The sequence below is a fragment of the Nuphar pumila genome, chromosome 3 (assembly GCF_984573655.1).
Source record: "Nuphar pumila chromosome 3, dmNupPumi1.hap1.1, whole genome shotgun sequence".
Classification (NCBI taxonomy): domain Eukaryota; kingdom Viridiplantae; phylum Streptophyta; class Magnoliopsida; order Nymphaeales; family Nymphaeaceae; genus Nuphar; species Nuphar pumila.
Window position 1 is genome coordinate 77,221,811 of NC_143251.1, and position 22,065 is coordinate 77,243,875.

At 34.8% G+C, this 22,065-nt stretch overlaps 1 protein-coding gene across 2 annotated transcripts; it reads right to left on the reverse strand.

The window, feature by feature from the left end:
* Window positions 1-12,859: 12,859 nt before the first annotated feature.
* On the reverse strand, window positions 12,860-21,141 carry LOC149843057 (coatomer subunit epsilon-1-like). Of its 2 annotated transcripts, XM_089999566.1 has the most exons (7): window positions 20,781-21,141; window positions 20,586-20,675; window positions 17,600-17,751; window positions 14,763-14,898; window positions 13,767-13,922; window positions 13,578-13,657; window positions 12,860-13,240 (listed from the first exon to the last, which is right to left on the reverse strand). In XM_089999566.1, exons 1-7 carry the CDS (start codon window positions 20,940-20,942, stop codon window positions 13,147-13,149), a joined length of 870 nt encoding a protein of 289 aa, XP_089855692.1. In that variant the 5' UTR covers window positions 20,943-21,141; the 3' UTR covers window positions 12,860-13,146. The 2 variants fall into 2 exon arrangements, with proteins under 2 accessions (XP_089855692.1, XP_089855693.1); XM_089999567.1 differs by lacking the exon at window positions 13,578-13,657.
* Between the last annotated feature and the right edge of the window lie 924 nt (window positions 21,142-22,065).

The window sequence follows — 22,065 nt, forward strand, 5'->3', positions numbered from 1 at the left end:
TTGAGGAGAAACAACCTGAAAGTAAGGTCACTTTTGTCCTTGAGGATGTTGTCTTCCAGCATAGACGTAACATTCATCGTGTCTCTTTAGCGGATACTATGATTCCCTTTGTTGCAGTACACGATAAGGAGCAAACACAACTCCCAAAGGAGAAGGTATTATCCGACAAAAGGTTAGCAATGCTGGAGAGGAAGAATAAGGAGTTACAAAAGGACATGCAAAATTTGGGGAGACAAATTGGGTCACTAGTTGCGACGATTACCAGTGGATTTAATTAGATCAAGGAAACGAAGAGGCCACCAAATAAAGAGACTCCACCAAGGCAAAGAAAGAGACAATTTGTATGTCCATCTGAGTCGTCAAGTGCCAGTGAATAAACATATTATGTGATTTGTGTATCTCAATAATTCTATGTTGTAATTCTATCATTCTTTGTTGTAATTATACAATTCTTTCCTTAATAACACAAAAGTGCCACTAAAAATCGACAAGACTACATAAACTTAGGTTTGTAATTATATAATTCTTTCATTATTTATACTTACGTTTGCTAAATCGTATAACAATTACTAGCTTAGGGTTTATTATATATCGTGATTTCTATGATAGCGATTACTATGTACAACGATTATGAAGTTACCATGATTTGTACTTACGTTTGCTAAATCGTATATCGATTACTAGTTTAGGGTTTATTATTTATAGTGATTCCTGTAATAGCGATTACTTAGTATAACAATTAATAGGTATAGTGATTATAAAGTTACCACGATTTGTACTTACGTTTGCTAAATCATAAAACGATTACTAGTTTTGAGTTTATTATGTATAGAAATTCCTATAATAGCGATTACTAGGTATAGAGATTATGAAGTTACTATGATTTGTACTTAGGTTTGCTCAATCGTTAAGCGATTACTGGTTAAGGGTTTATTATTTATAGTGCTTCCTTTAAGTGCAAGGAATGTCGCATAACATTGGTTTAGGGTTTAGCGTCTAGAGTTTAGGTAAACGTCATTTGACACACTACTGATGTTATGCGATGAGTCATTCATTTACACGTACTAATGTCGTTTCGATGATACTAGCAAATGAAACATCTTTTAATTAATGCGTAATGTAATTTATTTATTTATTATATTCTTTGGACATGATTTTTGAAAATGGGCGGGACGTGAAACGACGTGAAGAATAAATGAATGAAGCGTCGCATAACTTCAGTAGTGTGTTCAGCAAGGAACACAAGATGTTTCCTTTAAGAGCATGGAACAAATGATGTTTCATTTAAAGAAGAACCAAAGCCTTTCCTATAACCTGCTTTGTGAACAACAAATAGAAAAATCAATGTTTTCTTTAACCTCCTTCATCGCAAAAGCTGTATCGATGTTGAAGAAGGATGTTGCGATTCAGTTGAACATCCACAAAAAGGGTATCTTCAATTCCTTTAACCTGCTTCATCTTTTTTATGTCGTTTACAGTTCATTTAGTGAATATAATGCTATAGTTCATTTACTGAATATTAAGCTAATTTTAGTGTAACATCCACAAAACTAGGTGCCAGAAAACTCAGAAAAATGCTCGAAGAGAACATCAACCAGATGCAAGATAAATTTGTAGAAGGAAACACTATCAATAATTTTGTGCGTATGAAACCACTATCAGTTATATATTTAGGTATGCCATGGGTATGTATATTAACAAGTGCATATTTATTGTAATCAGACTATATACGATTTCGTCATGTATATTCAAAGCAAGGAAAAAACCATGTCGGTCTGCATTGTCACTCCTTATTTTATGGTATATCGGTTATCTTATATGTTTATTTTCTTTTTTGATTTACTAATGTACCTTTGTGTTTTAAACTTACTATTATTACTGTTTCATTCAACAAAGTATCGTCCGTCGAATGCCATACACGGCTGGATTTATAGATGGACTACAATACTCGGGTAACGATGACCAAATGGCAGACTTTTGGTCAAGTGAAAAAGTTTGTGACCATATCAATTTGTACGATGTTAAATCTATTTAAGATCTTGTTTTGATTCTTAATGTCGATTTTTAAGCTATCAATAGGAATTTGCATATCGATTTAAGATATTGTTTTGATTCTTAATATCGATTTCTATGCTGATTCTAAATATCGATTTTTAAGATATTAATAGAAATTTCCAAATCGATTTAAGATATTGTTTTGATTCTTAATATTGATTTCTATGCTGATTCTTAATATCTATTTTTAAGCTATCAATAGGAATTTCTATATCGATTTAAGATATTGTTTTGATTCTTAATATCGATTTCTATGTTGATTCCTAATATCGATTTAAGATATTGTTTTGGTTCTTAATATCGATTTATATGCTGATTCTTAATATCGATTTAAGATATTGTTTTGATTCTTAATATTGACTTAAGATATTATTTTGATTTTAAATATCGATTTTTAAGATATCAATAGGAATTTTCATATTGATTTAAGATATTGTTCTGAATCTTAATATTGATTTCTATGTTGATTCTTAATATCGATTTAAGATATTGTTTTGATTCTTAATATCGATTTCTATGATGATTCTTAATATCTATTTTTAAGCTATCAATAGGAATTTTCATATCAATTTAAGATATTATTCTGATTCTTAATACTGATTTCTATGTTGATTCCTAATATCGATTTAAGATATTGTTTTGATTCTTAATATTGATTTATATGATTATTCTTAATATCGATTTTTATGCTATCAATACGTATTTCTATATCGATTTTGTAAGATATTTTATAATCGATTTGCAAATATTGATTCCTACGTTGTGGCAATAAAAAAAACATTGGGTCTTGTACGTGTTGGATGTAGGAAATCAAAAAATATGGTTATACAACTCCTTGGACTATAATATTGGTGTAGACCGTGACATTATGCATTTGGTAAGTTTCTATCTATAAGATTATCGTATCTTGTACCGTGGCCCAGAATTTACTTGCTTTTGCATAAACCATAGGTTGGATTTTTCAGAGACATGTTGAGTGTCGTCATTGGTCCATGGAGGCTTCACGTCGCAGATGATGCTCCTTTATAAAATAGTGGTGTCGATTGTGACATCTTTGTAATAAAGTATATTGAAGCAATATACTATGGACGAGAACCAGAATCCACTGTTGTATGTTGTACTCTTAAACATGTTTTATTATCCTATATTATTGGTGTAAGGGTTTCTATATTGGTCTGACTTTCATTTTTTTTCCAAGATGATATACCTGGATTCCGCACAGAACTATGCAAAAAATTGATGAATGTTTTAATTACGGAAGATACAAAAACCCAGACTGCAAGATTACCTAGAAAGCAACGAAGGACGTGAGGCCCCCAGGAGTAAGAGGAAGTCATTTTAAATATCAACATGTTCTCAAGGATAACGTAAAGTGGGTTACATTCTACGGTTAAGAGAGAAAACAATTTTTGGTTCAACATTCAATTTGCCGAACATGACAATTTTTTTGTGTACAGACATTTATAACAGATTTTGTAGACTGTGTATAGAAATTTTGTAAGACTGTGTACAAAATTCATATTGATCCAAAAACCAAAACTGTGCACCTGGCACACGTGTGTTGAATACACAAATCACCACCTCAAGCTCGCAAATCGCAACAATGTAAATTCCGTAGGCACATGTTTCAAAATCATAATACAAATATCTTGCAAATTGACACATCTTACAAATCGATATAATATTGCATAATATATTAAAAATCGATTTTTAATATCGATTTCTAAGCTATTAATAGGAATTTTTCTCTCGATTTGCAAGATATTTTATCATCGATTTGTAGATATTGCTTCCTAACATGATGTCTACTATAAATTTATAGGATATTATATCGATTTAAGATATTGCTTTGATTCTTAATATCGATTTGTATGTTGATTCTTAATATCAATTTAAGATATTGTTTTGATTCTTAATATCAATTTAAGATATTGTTTTGATTCTAAATATCGATTTTTAAGATATCAGTAGGAATTTTCATATCGATTTAAGATGTTGTTTTGATTTCTAATATCGATTTAAGATATTGTTTTGATTCTAAATATCGATTTTTAAGATATCAATACGAATTTCCAAATCGATTTAAGATATTGTTCTGAATCTTAATATCGATTTCTATGTTGATTCTTAGTATCAATTTAAGATATTATTTTGATTCTTAATATCAATTTCTATGTTGATTCTTAATATCTATTTTTAAGCTATCAATAAGAATTTTCATATCGATTTAAGATATTGTTCTGATTCTTAATATCGATTTCTATGTTGATTCCTAATATTGATTTAAGATATTGTTTTGATTCTTAATATCGATTTATATATTGATTCTTAACATCGATTTTTATGCTATCAATATGCATTTCTATATCAATAGGAGGTTATATGTTCCCATATCGATAGGAATTACCATATTTTTGTGAAATATTATTTTGTTTGTTAATATCGATTTGTAAGCTATTATATTGAATTGCTGTGTCGATTTATAATATATTATGCTCAATTGTTGTATATCAATTTGTAAGATATTATGTATTTTCTAGTGTCGATTTTTATGGTATTTGTAGTATGATTTCTATTATAGAATTACAATAAAGAATTATAACATTACAACAAAGAATTAACGATTTACAACAAAGAATTATAGAATTACAATAAAGAATTATCGATTTACAACAAAGAATTATATAATTACAACAAAGAATTATAGAATGTTAAATATTACAACGATTTACACTAATAAAAGTTAAATGCTACAACTATTTTGTAGCTGAAGAATCCACACATGATTTCTATGTTGCATTGCTCACTTTTGAATTGAACTGAGCCTGTCATGAAACAGAACAATATCAGACACTACATTAAGTTTAACAAAAAATGCAAACATCCTCCCAAAATTGTTACATACCAAAAGACTTGTCAAACTCATGTCATCGTTCCACTCAAACAGGTCATAAGGATTGCAGGTTCCAACGTTGTAGCGCGCGTCTGTAGAGTATTACTTCATGTTGGAAATTACACAAGTTAGATATTGATAAGTTGCACGTAATACAATTTACATGGGAAGCAATATACTGTATTAGATACCAGTTCATGTGAAAGGCTTGGTTGCTTAGGGTTAGTTGTTTCTTAGACATTCTCTTGTCAGCTAATTCCAGTGTACCCTTTGTCCTTCGATGACTGCGATCAGAGGCAAGTTTCATTTTGATACCCTTCGCTAGGTGAATATTTCCATCATAATCTACAACGTTTACTCCTGACTTATCGAAGATGATGCTTACGCTTCGGCGCAACTTCTCATAAGGGTCAGGGGAAGCATGATTTTCACCTATGTTGTTCGATCATGTTTTCTTAGAGTGGTCTTCATGAGCTGCAACAGACTCATGGTGAATTAACTGCACTTTTTCAAGTAATTTCCTTAACACTTTTCTCATACATAAATAGGTTTCTTCGCTTTTCGATGTCAAATCTGCAACATGCATAAGTGATCTACATAGTTGTTGGTAACGAAAGGCTATGTGGCACTTCTCATCAACACTAGATGGGCTGACATTATTTATATCCAACAGTTCAATCTTTGCTTGTCTCGTCCATCTTCACATTATATATGACTCAGGTATTTCTTGTATCTTCTCTTGATTAAGTGCCTTTAATACATAACAACATAAAATACCTTTGAATTCAAACATTTTGCACATACATTCAACTGTTTCGTTGTCAACATTGTATGTAACATGTGCTTCTTTCCTTTTTTGTTGCTCTTCGCATTCTCATACAACATGGTTTTGTGCATATTTCCATATTGCATACGTCCTTCTATGTTGCAATTCATGACCTATATAACCTCCTTATCCATTCAAATACAATTAGTGTATACAAATCTGTAGGTCACATCAATATTTTTATGCCCAAAGTTACAGGGCAGATGTTGAAGCATTTCACATCTTGTTCAAGTTCATTTTGTCTAAGACTATCTACAAATAATTCATATGTTTCATGAAGTGAAACATTATTAAACATGAATACAAGGTTTTTTTCAGTGTGACATGCATAGATTCAGCTCTTTGTGTGCTTATCATACATGCACAAAAGTATTGTCTTCTATATGCCAATGCTCACTTCTCTTTGTCTACATATACATGTTGTAACCACACACAGTCTTTAAGGTCGTACATCTGAATCATTTGCTCCCAATCAGACATAAAGGTGACCTCGTCTATGCTCTCAAGTACACACTTTCTAAACTTTTTATCAAACCTTGTCTTCTGATTAAAAATATATCATATGTTCTTTGCTGCATTTTGAAAGTTATGCCATAAACATAGGCGATGATGTGCATATGGCCATACATGAGACATTGCATCCGCAATTGCATGATCACCATTTATAAGTACAACTCCAGGGTGCTTCCCATTAATTACCCATGTAAATACTCTGAACAACCACTCAAAGGTTTCCCTGGTCTGGTCATACAAAAAGTGTTGCCTAATATGTAACTCCGTGAGTGATGGTTCACTCCGACAAACTGCTCAAATGACCATTGTTCCGTATTAATCTTCACTGTAGTATAAAAAACAAGTACATCATTGAAGCATTCATAATCTACTCTTGACTTTGAATCTGCCCAAAACATATTCACAGCATACCCATCTTCATCCAGTTGCATTGCACTAAAGAAACCAAGGTCATTGCTTAAATGCTTTTATAGGTAATCAACCAAAGAACATATTCATTCATTCTTCATGTTGTCTGACCTCTTCCTTCTCAAGTGGTTTCTTAGATCCATAGATGTGAATGATACATTCTCGCGACCACCATCTATGTGAGTGTACAAATTGTATGTCTTCCTTGGTATAATGCTGGCGCTATAAGCTATTTCAGCAATTGCAGCATGCGCTTCAGTTACTTTACGATGTAACCTTAACATAGGAGTCATAAATGAAGCGGCTAATTCATGGTTATCATCATTGATTAAAGTGTGAACTACATATTTTCCATTCAGAAGTCTTCTTAACACCATTCTTGCTGGACAACTACATCTTGATACTGGCTTGCTCTTTGTTGGATTTCTACTTGACTTCTTCCAACCTTGCTTAGAACAAACATATGCCTTTCTCACCACGACACCCTGTGCATTTTTTGCTCGAGAATACCTTCTAACACTGAAGCCAAGTTTTATGGCATAATCATTATAAAATTTGTATGCAACTTCCTCATTATTAAACTGCATTCCCTCTACGGGAACAAAGTCAAGTGTACTATCATGTAGACTTGAGGTGCCTGCACCTTTGTCAAGTGCACTGTCATGATCGTTTACCTCATTATTGAATTGCATTTCGTCTGCTAGAATATTCAAGTCAAGAGTGAATCCAATGCCTACACCCATCTTATCATGTGCATAATTAATGCACATATTCACTTCTTCAAGTGCGTCGATAGTACGAATGTTCGTTGCTCCATGACTTTCCAATGATTGAGATACATCATCTTCACTGCTACTAGTTGATATGCTCAACACTGTCATGAGCAAAATATCAATTTGCGTTAGCCAGTGCATACATTTACTATGATTTATTCAAGATGCATATAACAACGACTAACGATTAGTTAAGCAAGTCAAAGAAATGATTGAACGAATCACAATATCAAAGCAACAACATAATAGAATCGATAATAACAAACAAAACTATATCTCACAAATCGACACTAGAAAATACATAATATCTTACAAATCAGTATACGACAATTCGGCATAATATCTTATAAATCGATATATGACAATTCAACATAATAAATTACAAATTGATATTAACAAACAAAACAATATCTCACAAATCGATACTAGAAAACACATAATGTCTTACAAATCGATATACGACAATTCAACATAATATATTATAAATTGATATTAACAAGCAAAACAATATCTCATAAATCGACACTAGAAAATATATAATATCTTACAAATTGATATATGGCAATTCAGCATAATATATTACAAATTGATATTAACAAACAAAACAATATCTCACAAATTGACACTAGAAAACACATAATATCTTACAAATTGATATACAATAATTCAGCATAATATATTACAAATCGATATTAACAATCAAAACAATATCTCACAAATCGATACTAGAAAATACATAATATCTTACAAATCGATATATAGTAATTCAACATAATATATTACAAATCGATATTAACAAACAAAACAATATCTCACAAATCGATATACATGTTACTACAACCGCGATTTGCGTTACATTGCATATACTGAGTGAATGGACGATACCGGATGGGGTAGAGGCCCTTGCTCACATCTGTAACCAAGCATTTTTGTCAACAGATCTCACCTCCTTACAAATATCTTCAAGTTTTCAACCGTTGAAACGATAAAATCTGCCTGCAATAACAAAATAATGCCTAAATGACACTCACAACGACATATGTTCTTCAACAATAGCATGATGACATGGAAAGGTACTCACCACGCTTTAAGAGCAAATTGTTCATGCTCCTTACCATGCGCAACTTGAGAGAGGCTATTGGAACTTGAGGTTTTAGGTCTGGATTAGAATCTAGATCCAAACCCATGATGACTTCTTTATAATGCGTGTAATAGTCAGGTGCTTTATTACTTTTATCTTTTCTTTATTGCCTACCGTATATATTGAACGAGGGTATTTTTTGTAACTGTTTAATGTCATTGATATCTAGTCATCCACCACCCACAATAGGCAGCATGAAAACTGTTTTGGCTGTCGCCCTATTTTTCTCTTTATCTCATCTTCCCTCTTTCCCTTCTTTGCACTTGATGATGCTGTGTTCTTACGATATCACCTTCAAGCTGGCACACTCAAAGGGAGGGTTTTTTTAGGAATCTTCACCGAAGAGAGAAAAAACCCAGTCTGAGGGCCATCACCCACCCTGCACCCTCTAAGAGAGGACTATAATGTACAGTTTTGTCAATTATTGATTAATGAACTGGTAGGGGTCCCCTTAACCCCAGCTTGCCTTTCAAAAAAAATAAAAAAGAAGACCTACAGCTTTGGGCTCTCGTAAAGGTGGACGTGAGTTTGAATCCCACCCCTTCTCACCTTTTCATTGACTTTAAAGCAATGTTATCAATATCGGTCCGTATCAGCCGATACTCATCGTATCGGTAAAGATTCCATACGCTGCATTCCTGAGTCGGTTGTTTTTAAATAAATGTAAAAAAATATCATAAATTAAAATTTGATATTTTTTTAAAATTATTTTAATGATTTTAACATGTGTCACATTAATATGATTGACATGTAATAATTTATTATTATTTTGGGCCGATACATAATAACTCAGTTGAGTATCGGTGTCGGCCCGATACAGCTGAATCGGTTTGCCAAACGATTCAGGGCCGATATGGATACTGACAACATTGCTTTAAAATGCAAAGCCAACTGCCTGAAAACCGAGCTAAGGTATCCTGGCTCCAATTTGAGCTGATCTTGAGTAATCAGATCAAGTTTGATTCGAGTTTGAACATTGTCTCTTTATAATGAGTCAATGAGCCCATGTTCAGTTCGAGCTCGGCTTGTGTGCTGGCCTCTGATTAGTCATATATATTCAAGTCCAGATACACGCTTTGCCGCTGGAGCCTTCTAGGCTCAGATTAGGCTTGGTCTGACTTGGCTGAGTCTGACCATAATTAATGGAACGAGCTCAAAGTCATTTTCTACTCCTAAACTTGGCTGTAATGAGTGGCCGTGCATCCCATGACCACCCGCACTGAAGTTGAGTTGGTTCGACTCACCACCCCTATGTCATCCCCATCATCATACTCCTGGATATGATCTCATTATTGCAAGTTGATCAAATCTAGCCCTATAAATGGATTCAGCATGGTGGATTTAATAGGAATCAACCCTTTGAACTTTATTCTTTATCAAAAAAATATTATTTTTTTAAATTAACAAAATTTAGGTTTTTTATAACCATTATTTTTTAAATCGCTAAAAAATCTTACACAGGTCTAATGGATTCAGCATTCCTCTCTCTAGTGAAGTGTTTTAGGTAGATGTAGACATTGGTCTGCCAGGCCAGCCCACTAGAATTGACATAGGTTGGCCTGTGGCCAGCTCGGCCCTTGTGTGTGTATATATATAACATAGAATATATATATTATATATAATATAATATATATTATATATAATATAATAGGCCTGGCCCGACCTGAGCCTAACAGGCGAGCCATGGGCTAAGGTTTTTTCAACCAGCCGATTTGTTGCCCACTCCTAGTTTTAGGCTTTGAGTTAGTCAAAAGTCACCTTGCAGAGCCTAGGGCATGTCAAGTCTTAACCGAGTCAAGAGGCTATTTAAGATGGCCGGTGTCGAGTTGCTTAGTCTCATCTAATGCAAGGCGTTAAGCGACCTTCGTGAGTAGGCAAAAACTTGGGTGTATCTTGAGAGTGAAGTTGCACAAAAAACCATTGCATCAAGAACATGATGTTAATTGGGGCAACTATCGCTTAGATAGCGCGACTACCGTGTGTAATAATCCCCAAAATCATCTCGAATATTTTGATTTTTTTTAATTCTTTTACAAAATTTAGAAGACAATCTTTATATGAAAGCAAAAATACATCCCACCGATTTAAGGCACATCACAGATTTGTAACCGTTCCATAAAACCAACCCTTTATTTCAAACTATTGATGAAACAAAATAGTTCAAATTGATAAAGAAAATTTAATAAACATCAAATTAAGTTCACAAATTTTCCATTCAACCCATCTGCTTAGAAAAAGAACAACCCATAATGCATATAAAGAATGGGTGAGAACCATAATTATCTTATGAAATTTCATATAATCCAATAGTATAACATAAAATATGAATATAACAAACCACGAATACGATAGGCTAATATGGTTAATCACCAAAAAAATCGTAGATAAAAAAACTTACCTAGGCAACAATGACCTCTACAAGTGCTGTCCGATCCTCCTTCTCTTTCTCTCTCTTTCAACATTGATCTCTCTCTATCTCTCAAAGTTGGTCTCTTTCTCCAAAAACATGAGTGAATAAAAAAGGAGACTCAACCTCTTAAATAGTTAAATAGAGGAGGTAGGGTTTCCTATTCCTATTTCACTTCTTAGGGGCGTTCCTTCTTGGAGTTTCAATAAAATAAAACTCCTAATCTTAGTTTACTTCTTGTCTCTTATGTATCTTTGGTAAACTAAGTTACTAGTGTTATTTAAAATTTGGACTCCTTAGGTAGTCTCATGCATAGACTATGAATCCTCTCTATTAAGGTCTATGATCTGACATAGGGTCCACTCCTAGGATCTAACATATAATACTAATATTTTTTTTAATAAATAATAATTAATTATTATGAGCTTACACCTACAAATCTTTCGCAATAAAATCATCCACATCAAAATCTTATTAAATAAAAGAAAAATTCTCATTAATTAAAATTTTTGGGTTTTAGAAAATACTTAGTATTATAACGCATGCTGCATGGTTGGATTTGCAAAAAAAAAATATCAAAAAATACTTAGTTCTCATATTTTCAATTCTAATGCCCTATATATATGAGTTACTAAAATACAAGAACTGAAAATATGGGCATTTCCAACACCTTTTTTGCATATCCACTATGTGAATGTACTTGCCATGGTGAATTTGTTAGGAATCAACCATTGGATTGTGTATTTTTGATGAAAAAATATAATTTTTGAATGCTTGAATATTATGCTTCATTGATTTTAAAGCCTTGAAAAATCTTGTTTATGGATCAAAATTAGATGATTCAAGAGCCGGTTCTTAAAAACTAAACATGTCGATCACATTTGTTCAGTTAGATTTAAGAGAAAAGAACAAAAACTTTGAAAATAACAGTTCCCACATTAGTTCTCATATTCTAGTTACTATATATACAGTCACTAGAATATGAGAACTGAAATATGAGAATTAGAATATAAGAACTATAAATATGAGCATTTTCAACACTTTTTTTGCAAATCCAAGTGGATGTGCTTGACACGGTGAATTTGCTAGGAATAAATCATTGGATGGTGTATTTTCAATGAAAAAATGTGATTTTTGAATGCTTGAATATTTATGAAGATTATGAGCCATTGATTTTTAAAGCCTTAAAAAATCTAGTTTATGCATCAAAATCGGATTATTCAAGAGTGGGTTTTTATAAAATCAAGCATGAAGATCACATCCTTATGGTTAGATTCAAGAGAAAAGAAAAAAAAATCCATGAAAATCATAGTTCACACGTTAGTTCTCATATTGAGAGAGAGAGAGACTGTTAATGGCAAGAATACAGTGGTCACGCAGTTGGTTTCTTTATATGCTTGCGATTGGGAGGCTTTGGATTTGTTTTTCACCATGGAACATGATAAAAAATCTATACCAAATAAGCCATTTTAACCTCAGTGTGTCTGGCTTAGACTCTCGTTTAGCCATGACTGGCAGGCATTTTAATCATTGACTGCAGAAGAGGGGAAACATTAGAAGCCCATCGTTCCTGCAGGAAGATAAGTTGCGGTAACTTTCACAGGAAAGTTTTTTCACCTGTGAATGTATGGGCCCTCCCGGGCCATTTTCCCATGATAGAACAAGTCACATGTATAGCAGTCTTGTGAGAAAGGTTTTCACCAAAGCAAAAGCGCCTACTTTCTCACTAATCAGGGCGTGGCTTGGATGCAAAAGTGCCTTTATTCACCAGTTGATCAGAGAACATCAATGACTATAGTGACCTCATATGCCAGAGCAAGCCCAACATAGAACAGGGAAATGAATCAAGAAACATGGGTCTATTATCATAAAATATCACAAAAAAAACAGCATACAAAGAAGCTCTTCTCATTCTAAGATACAAGGCCTTCATACTGATGCTACATTACTCAGCTCAAAATTTTCATGACAGACCTAGTCATAAACAAACGAGAACAAAACAATCATTTACCGCGAAATAGAAGATGGGCTAGACACAATGACTTTCTTCTTTAAGTTTTTTCTGACGATATGGTGCTGCTCCAACCACAATTAGTGGAGAATTTCAGACAAGGCAACACAGAAATTTCATCATACTGCAGCCTGAAGAGCTCTGTCAAAATTCTCCTCGGCAGCGGAGGCCCGTTTGATGAGCATATGATCAGGGTGCGACACCCTCAGCTGGCTGTCCAAACAGAAAAAGAAGAATAGTAAATGAAATTAGAAATAGGCTATTTCCAGTTACAAATACTTCCAAGAAATTACAGTCAGTAGCTAACATGTTAAGCATCAATGGCGTATGCTGTGCATGAGGTTTTCTTGAAGCTTCTTGCTTCATCAAATTACATGAATTCTTCTTTTTTTGTTTCACGGGGTTTTCACTTCTATGTTTACATTTGTCATCCAACAGGAATGCCACATATTAGGCTAGCCAATTATTTGCACCATGTGAAGTTGGCCTAAAATCTGTCAAGCTTTTATGGAAACAATGAGAACAAAAGTTGCTGCAAATTTTGGCTCACCTAAGATATCGTGATGATGGTTTTCCAAGATGAAGACAGCACACAACAAGGTTAGCTAGAGTTTCTGCATCATTGGCATCCTGAACCAACCACAAAACTCTTTCAAGATGAAGTTGACATAGAGATCTAATGAATTGTACCAGAAACGTTATGCAAATAATGGGAAGCCGCACAAAATCTTAAACAAACCTTGTTCAGAGCTTCAAGTAAAAATTGTTCAGCTTCACTAAAACGTCCCATGTGCATAAGACAGACAGCTTTTCCATTCAACATTAAGCTGGTCAGTTGATTCTTCTCCGCAAAATCCTCATAAATCAGATATGCTTCCTGTATCTTCGAACCTCCCTGAAGTCACACAACATTGACAAGTTAAAAGGCCGCAGCTCAAGGATTTGAAGTGGGACCCTCCCATTCAGAGTCAACGAGTAGGCAACAATAAGAGCAAAAAACCAAATTCAACTCGAATCAGTTAAAGCAGAGTAAGACAAGCCACCTTGGTTAGACTTTTCAAATCCAAGATTTAATTCGTTTCATATTTTAGGATCAAGATGGTACAATTCAGTCCACCTTTCAAGTAAAAAACACACAATCAGGAACACAATGGGGTAAGCCATAGACAAGGGCTTTTTTGGGGAGAGTTTAAAAGAAATTAGTGGCTTTTACAAGGTTTTTAATTAAAATTCATAAAATTAGGAATCAAATGGATTTTTTTTTGAGGAAAAGAATTCTTTTTATTAAAAACAAAAACAAGAGCAGTGACAAGGAGTCATCCCTCAGAAAGAATAGTGATACAAAATTTGGAATTAAATTTTCAAGAAAATAGCATGCAATTATCATGATGTTGAAATTTTGAAGTTTTTCTTTTTATCATGATATGTTGGAGTTCTTTCCATCGCTAAAAAACTCTAAAAAAGCGACAATTAAAAAGAAAAAGTCCGAGAGCGTCACATGGAAACAACTGCGGATATGGGGATACGACCAATTTTATGAAATTTCCAATATGACTTGTATATAAAGGGATATGGAATGACAGTTAAAATGGAGTATCTGTGTGACATAGCTGAGAGTTGACACTAAAGACCAAGTCAGTGAGACCCTTATTCAACACCACCACCTTCTGCCAATAAAAACTTGACAGAACACGAAGATAAACATTTAAGTTTTGAAAGAATCTAAATATTTTACCACAGATAAATTTATCCATGCATTAGCAAGCTGTGTGAGTGTATGATCTTCATCAATCTGTTGCATGATCTTCAATTGTTTCTCAGCATAGTCAGACCTGTGCATCTTAAGGTACAATTGAACATTCAAAGCATGCCTGTAAAACAACAGCCTGGTTTAAATTGGACCACAAATACCTTAAAAACAGGACTTTGAAGAGCACAACATTAAGAAAATCTTCCATAACAACTAAAACCAACATTAGTAACACCGTATCGTAAATGTATCATAAATTTTTAATAAAATTTTTCCAAAAAAATCAAGAAAAATCAGAAAAAAAAACAAAAATTCTAAAAAAATTACTACACATGAAAAAATGATGAATTGCACAAAATACAACCATAAAATCACATTTATGTCTCTATGAATTACATAAGCCATCATCAAACATCAACTAATATAGAATCATAGCTAATATTGCATGAATACCTTACAAGAACAATGCCACAAGATTCATACTCTCATATTATATAAACAAAAACAAAATAACCAAGTTTATGAAATATGATTTAAAAAAAAAGACGATTGTATCGTACCTATCATACGACATGGTATAATACAATACAGGGGGTCTATTGTATGGTACACCTTATACAGGTACGATAGATACGGGTGTATATCATATTGTTTTCCCCCAAAAGTAATGATACTTACAACACCGATTAAAACAACAAAATTTCAAAAGAATGTTAGAAATGGATATCAAAGACACTTGGATGAAAGAACTGCACTTGCTTAGTAATGATGCTTATGTTGGAGGAGTGTGGACCCTGACTTCTACCTTGATATAAATCCCTAATTTCCGCAAAAATATTCTAGAGGGTACTTTTGTAATTTTACCCAAAATAGGTTGCCCTAGACTCCTTGTATTTAAAGAGGGCAACCTGTCTTTTGTAATGGGTGTGTATCTAAATTTTAATAGTGGATATCTCAGTAAGGCAGTGGACATAGGCAACTCTTGCCGAACTACGTAAAATCCTTGTTCTTTGTGTGTTGAGTTGTTCCCTACCAGCTTATGCAATAGTAATGGACATATAAATGCCATTTTAACATATTTAACCTCCTAAATTTGGAGTAATAACATAAACCTGGTTGATTTAGTCAATTTTACATAAAACACTCATCATCAACATAATTAGCCTCCTAATTTTGGAATGATAACATAACATGGTTGATTTAGTCAAATTTGCAGATGAAACATACTATATCATCAGATTCTCAGGTCATAAGGGGAATTACAAAAAGGGCTCAAACTTCAGATGAAAAGTGAAATTCAAAATTTTCATCAATAACCACGTCAAATATGGTCTAGATTGAAATATAGTGCAGAATTCAAGGCCATATATCCATCAAGCCCAAGAGCAGGACTATTATCGCTCTCTAGAGTTGAAGCCTTCGTATCAACGACCACACGCCAGTGCAGATTTCTGGAATTCATTCAATATGTAATTAAGCAGTGGTACAGTGATCAGAATAGAGCATTAGAGCCAGGCACAGTATCAAGCTTCCATCAAACAGAGCTTTTTTGGAATTCTTGGGATCGATAAAAGAGCAAAAGCGACCTCCCAAGAACATGCCAGAACCATACATGTTGTAGCAGACACAGCTTCTGTTTTATTTTTCATGCACAACAGCAAAAACAGGGAATCATTTTCCAGTGGTGATTTCCAGCAATACCATATGCAGAAGAACCAAGATTCGAAGTTCTTTTTTTTCAAAATAATGTTATTAAGAGTCTAAGACTGCAATAATGAAAGAAAAAGAAACCCTTTTCTCTTTTGGAAAGTATGAGTTTTTCTTCTAGTTGCCAAGCTGCAATAAATCTATATTATCATTCAGAAAATCCTCGTTTAAGATAGAGCAAATCTACCAATACCTCCAACACATTCCACCAGGCCCCTTGTATGATTGTAAACATAGCAATCACATTCAACCTATTGTTAGTCAGCTGCTACATTTCTCATCTTGTAAATCAAAAGTACCGTAGTAAGAGGCATCAATGAACTGAATTAGACTTAGAAACAATAAAGATTAATAACAGTCAAGTATGCCAAATAGATCAAAGGTTGTGATCAAGTGCCATTACATTTTTTTTTCTTTTAGGATACCCAGGGCGAAAACCGCTGAAGGTACAACAGGTTGACTATGACAGCAAGGCCTTTCAACTTGGAATGTCACGAGTTGCTCTCTGGCCAGATGAGCATAACCCTTGTGGGCAAGTACCACTACATAGTTAAAATAGTTGAAACCATAAAAAAACTGAAAATTGTGGTAGCAAGCTGTTACACCTAAAAAGTCTCCTTTTACGACCCATGATCAAAATATCTCTCTTATAGCATGAAATAAAATACGATGGCCAGAATCAGGAGCTGTCACATAGGTGCGTAACACACAGCTGTGGACTAGCCACAGAGATCTTGAAACACTCATAATTTCATTGGTGACTGTGCCACCCACTATTAGAGGCAAAAGGCAACTCCAATGAAAAATAGGCAAACACCATCCAATTTTCATTCGTCTAATGTCTACAATCTGAGCACATTTGGCTTTGCTTAATGCAGCTCTGCATTGAATGCGATTATGTAGCTGCCAAAAGCAAGGGTCAACAGCAAAATAAATTGACTGACATTCCACACAGCACTAAGTGTAAGGGACACAGACATTCAACACCATTGAGACAGAAGACCTCTAGCAAGAATAATTAATTTTTGAAATATAATTATTTTTTGGAATACCAAAAGCAATTAAATAATGGGTGGTTTTGCAGAGGAAGTAGAAAGAAAATAAGGTTGACTAACAGATCCATAGTGCCTCCGGAGTTGGTATGCTTCAAGGCCTCATTGTAGTCTTGCTCATGCATGTATATAATTCCAGCAATTAATCGTAGAACAGGATTGTTTCCTATGGCAGAATCATTTAACCACTCTTGAAGATTTGAAATTGCAGTTTCCTGCAGATATTAAAACAGTAATTAGTAATTTAGTATTAACAAATTAAAACCCAGAAAAAGGAGATAAAATAAATGGAATTACATAGAAGTGACAAAGGCACAGCCCAACAATCACTAAGGCCCTGTTTGGGAGCCAGCAGCTGAGGATGCATCTATGAAATCCATAATTTCTCCAGGAATTATGGATTTAACATTTTCAAAATTGCCTGTTTGAGAGCACGAGCAAGGGATTTACCACTTCCATGTTCACATTGTTTAGGATATATAAAGAACAATCGTGGATTTAGTATTTTCATCCAAAAATGCCATCTCCCAAACAATGCCACATGTTTTGACTTTAGAAAGCTCTTAGCATTCTTACAGAATAGTGTGTATGTTGAACCCCAAACTTTATAATTATACATTGCATATGTCTTAATTAACTGAAATAAATAAGCATCATTTTCAAGCAATAAGACAAGTCTTATATGCAAGCATAACAAGAGGTGAATAAGAAACAACAAATCAGAGAGCAGAAGAAATTCTATTTTGTATCATAGTCACAAATATCGGTATCGGCTATATCTCGGTGAGCTATTTCTCGCGATATTATATGTTTGGTGATAAATCTCGGAAAATTCTCAGGAAAATCTTGGGGCTTAAAATATAAAAAATAACAAAAATAAGTAAGAAAATATCATGTTTAGACAAAAAATACATAAATAATAAATGAAATAAGTAAAAAATGTAAAATAAAGAAGAAAAACATATTTAAAATGTAAAAAATAAATAAAAAGTAAAACTAATTGATAATATCACGATATAATCGTGATAATATCGCGATAATATCAAATTAGCGATATTTTTAAAAAATCACGATATTTTAACTATATTATCGTTTGCTGAACTTACAGCGATAATATCGGCGATATTTTCAAAATATCGCCGATATTTGTGACTATGTTTCGTATACAAAAAGGAAAACAGAACAAAAACAGTAGATCAGCAGTGCATCCATTTCCCATTAAGAAACACTAATAAATAAATATGTAAATGTACATAATCAACAATTATTTGTCTAAAAAAATCACATGCTATCTTTAAAGCGACAATTGCACAGCTAGGATAGAATCCTTGCTGCAAAAGAGGCGACTGCAACTTCGCTCCCAGGACACAACTATGTCATGCTTACTCATGCAATAATCAATATAGATACACTAAGAAGGCCACTTATCGTGACACACAGACCTTGAGCAACCTTACAAACTAAAAAGGATAGAAAAGCTAGAGAAAAAAAAGGAGATAATAATAGACTAAGAAGTTCTCCAAGTGCTACACGACTCAGGTATATATAGACCCTGGTCAAATGGTCCAAAATAAATGCACAACAATTATGTTGATGCTAACCAAAAAGGTCAACAGTCAAAGATAAATATCAAACTGGTATAAAAGAAGCCCTCATAAGCAATAAGGATGTTGGGCTAGCTGTAGAACCAGTTGGTGCGGTCAACATAACACCATTTGATTGCCTTGGTCGGTAAACCACAAAACAATTAGGTTTTAATAGTAGTATAAGCAAGGTCAAAGCACTCGCGAAGTTCCTTTGCATAAATTTTGGTACCTAATCAGCCATCATGTGTACATTCTAAAATCTAAACTGTTCAATGAGGATCTATATATACTGTAATTGTGTAGCACTTGGAAAAACTTTTGAGTCTACTATTATCTCATTTCTTCTTTTTGTTTTCTAGCCTTTCTTTGCTTTTTGATTTGTGAATTACTTAAGGTGGTCGTGTTGTTGTAGGCGTGCTCCCTAGTGCAAAAAGTGGGTCGATTATTGCATCAATAGGTGTAGCTTAGTTGAATCCTGAAAGCAAAGTTTCAATCAACCCTTTTTCATCAAGGATTTTGCCCTAGCGAGGAAACTGCTGCTTTAAAGATGGCATAAGCATGTGTACCACCAAGTATTCCTGGTTGTAATTGTGAATGTCACTCAATTGTCGTCCATCTTGTAAGTTTCCCACTACATATTCGTCTTATCGTGCATCTCAAAAAGCTTCCCCTTAATCTCTCATTGTTAGGCATCATAAAAGTCCTTGAACTTATGTCATAAACACACGCATCTTTCCCTTAGTGGGAGTTTCCACACAAATTTGTCTCTGGTATCCGTTGACCGTTCACAACCACAGCATCTTGATGAAATGCTCACCAACCCATATTAAGCATACATGCAATATCTAAACCTTTATCGTAACCATTTAACACTGCTTGTAGAGATTACCGTAAACGGACATCAGTATGTAGAGTCATCTACACTGCAATCAGAAACCTGACTTAACATAAAAACGAATTGCATGCCTTTGAATTATAACCTATAGTTCCAGGCAGCCATATAAAACCTATCGACAATAAAGGGAAATATAACAAATTTCTCTTCAGACAATTAAATTCATGCTCTACTGCATCAAGAAAAAGAAAGAACCTCTCTAAAAGAAATCAACAGCTTGAAACTAGAATTCCATTTAAGAGTTACAACATAAAAAGTAAAATTCTGTTTCAGATCCATAAGCCTCATCAAAACAACATCTCGTTGTGAACTGATTTCACATGGCATTTCAAGCAGATTTTAAAAACAAGTCATCCGATTCAAATTTTACGAAGAGAACATCTCATCCAGCATGAAAAAGCCGCATCTAGTCCAACAATCACCTCAATTTCCTAGCGAACGTAATAGAATGGGAACATAAAAAACTTTTCCCAGCAATTCAGATCTTCGTGGATCAAGACGAAAACAGAAGATCCTAAACGCATCAAATACCAAAATCTCCCTAGAGAACCGTACATCCAATGAATACCTTGTGTTGCGGCCCGGACAGATAGATCGCCAAGAGCTTCACCACCTGGAGCGCTGTCGGCGCAGAATCGTCGATCTCGTCGATCACCAACTGCACACCGAAAAATTCAACCCAAAAAGAAAAGGAAAATCAATTCGAGAACGACATAACCAGATCGCAACGGCGGAAGAGCAAGCGCGAGACGAATCAACGAACCCTGAGTTTGCCTTGGGCAATGTAGGATCTGTAAACGATGCAATCCCTCTCGACGGCCTCCTCCTGAGAGAGGCCAGGCAGATCGCTGTTGTTGATGGCCGCCTGGTACGCTCCGAGGTAGAAGCTGTTCCTCGGGGTGAAGAGATGATCCGGAGTTGACATCTCCGCTGGAACGACGACGACGGCTCTTCGGAAAATTTACGGCCAAATTAGGGCAAGAAACGCCGGATCAGTTTGCTTCGATCGGAAAGAGCGAGATGAACATGAACAAATGGTAATACCGTCGTTCTTTTGACAATTGCTAACATACCCTTTGTCGGGGATACCGCGTCAGTCAGGCTCGGTAAATACGAACCGAAGGAAATGTTTTCAGCGCGTTTTTGTATCGAACGCAGGCATCCCAAAGGAACGCGTTTTCATGTCCCGCGTTGTTCCCCTCTCTCCCTAAGAACAGGGAGGACACCTATTATAAAAAAAAAAGCGCGCTCCCCATTCATGAGTCTTGGGCTGTCCACGGACAGGACACGAGACACTGTCATTGTCCTCCTCTGTTTGTGAATCAAACGCAAGCTTTACAAACAATGTTGATGAAATTATACCTCCGATTCATCAAATTTTCTCCCAGAGCGCGCTATAGTATTAGTCGGTAGGGTTTTAGCGCGCGCGGAGCGTCGACAGAGGTAGGGTTGAGCGAAGCTCGCGCGGGAGAGACGAGACGAAGGAGGGAGCGATGGAAGAGAGGACGATGAGGATCCGTGTGGCGTTCAAGGGCCGGGGTCTGCTGAGCTAGGCGCAGAGGTCGGAGGGTCTGAGGCGTTGCTGGCTGCTCCTGAACCCCACCACCATCTCCGACCTCATTCTCCGCTCATTCGACCTCGAATACGACTGCCCCAACGGCCTCATCCTCTCGGTACCAACCCATCCGCGTTCCTCATCCTCCATCGACTCTTCTTTTTTCTTCGATTCGGATAACTTGCCTAGGAGTTCCGTATCGATATGAATGCGTTTCTGAACAGTGATAAGAATGCTGAGATTCGGCGACAATGCGTTGCCGCTGGGGAGATTTGCTACGATTTCTTCTTTTTCATTGATCGTGAATGTGGTGGTGCCAATCTTCTTGCCATTTGGGAGTAGCCGAGAAAGAGAGATACGACTGATTAGGATGTTTCTCCTCCTCCATTCAGCACAAGGGTTATGGTTTATGTTTTTTCTGATTTGAAAATTTTACGAGGTTTGATTTTGTTCGACATCTCTTTGTGATGAAGGTAGTGGCACTTACTCTTTA

Coding starts and splice junctions, on each gene's coding strand:
- LOC149843057 (XM_089999566.1), bottom strand. CDS start 20,942: ATGTCAACTCCGGATCATCTCTTCACCCCGAGGAACAGCTTCTACCTC. Junction 20,676..20,780: donor TTGCCCAAGGCAAACTCAGG/GTTCGTTGATTC, acceptor TTCGGTGTGCAG/TTGGTGATCGACGAGATCGA. Junction 13,923..14,762: donor CATGGATAAATTTATCTGTG/GTAAAATATTTA, acceptor GTGTGACTTCAG/GGAGGTTCGAAGATACAGGA.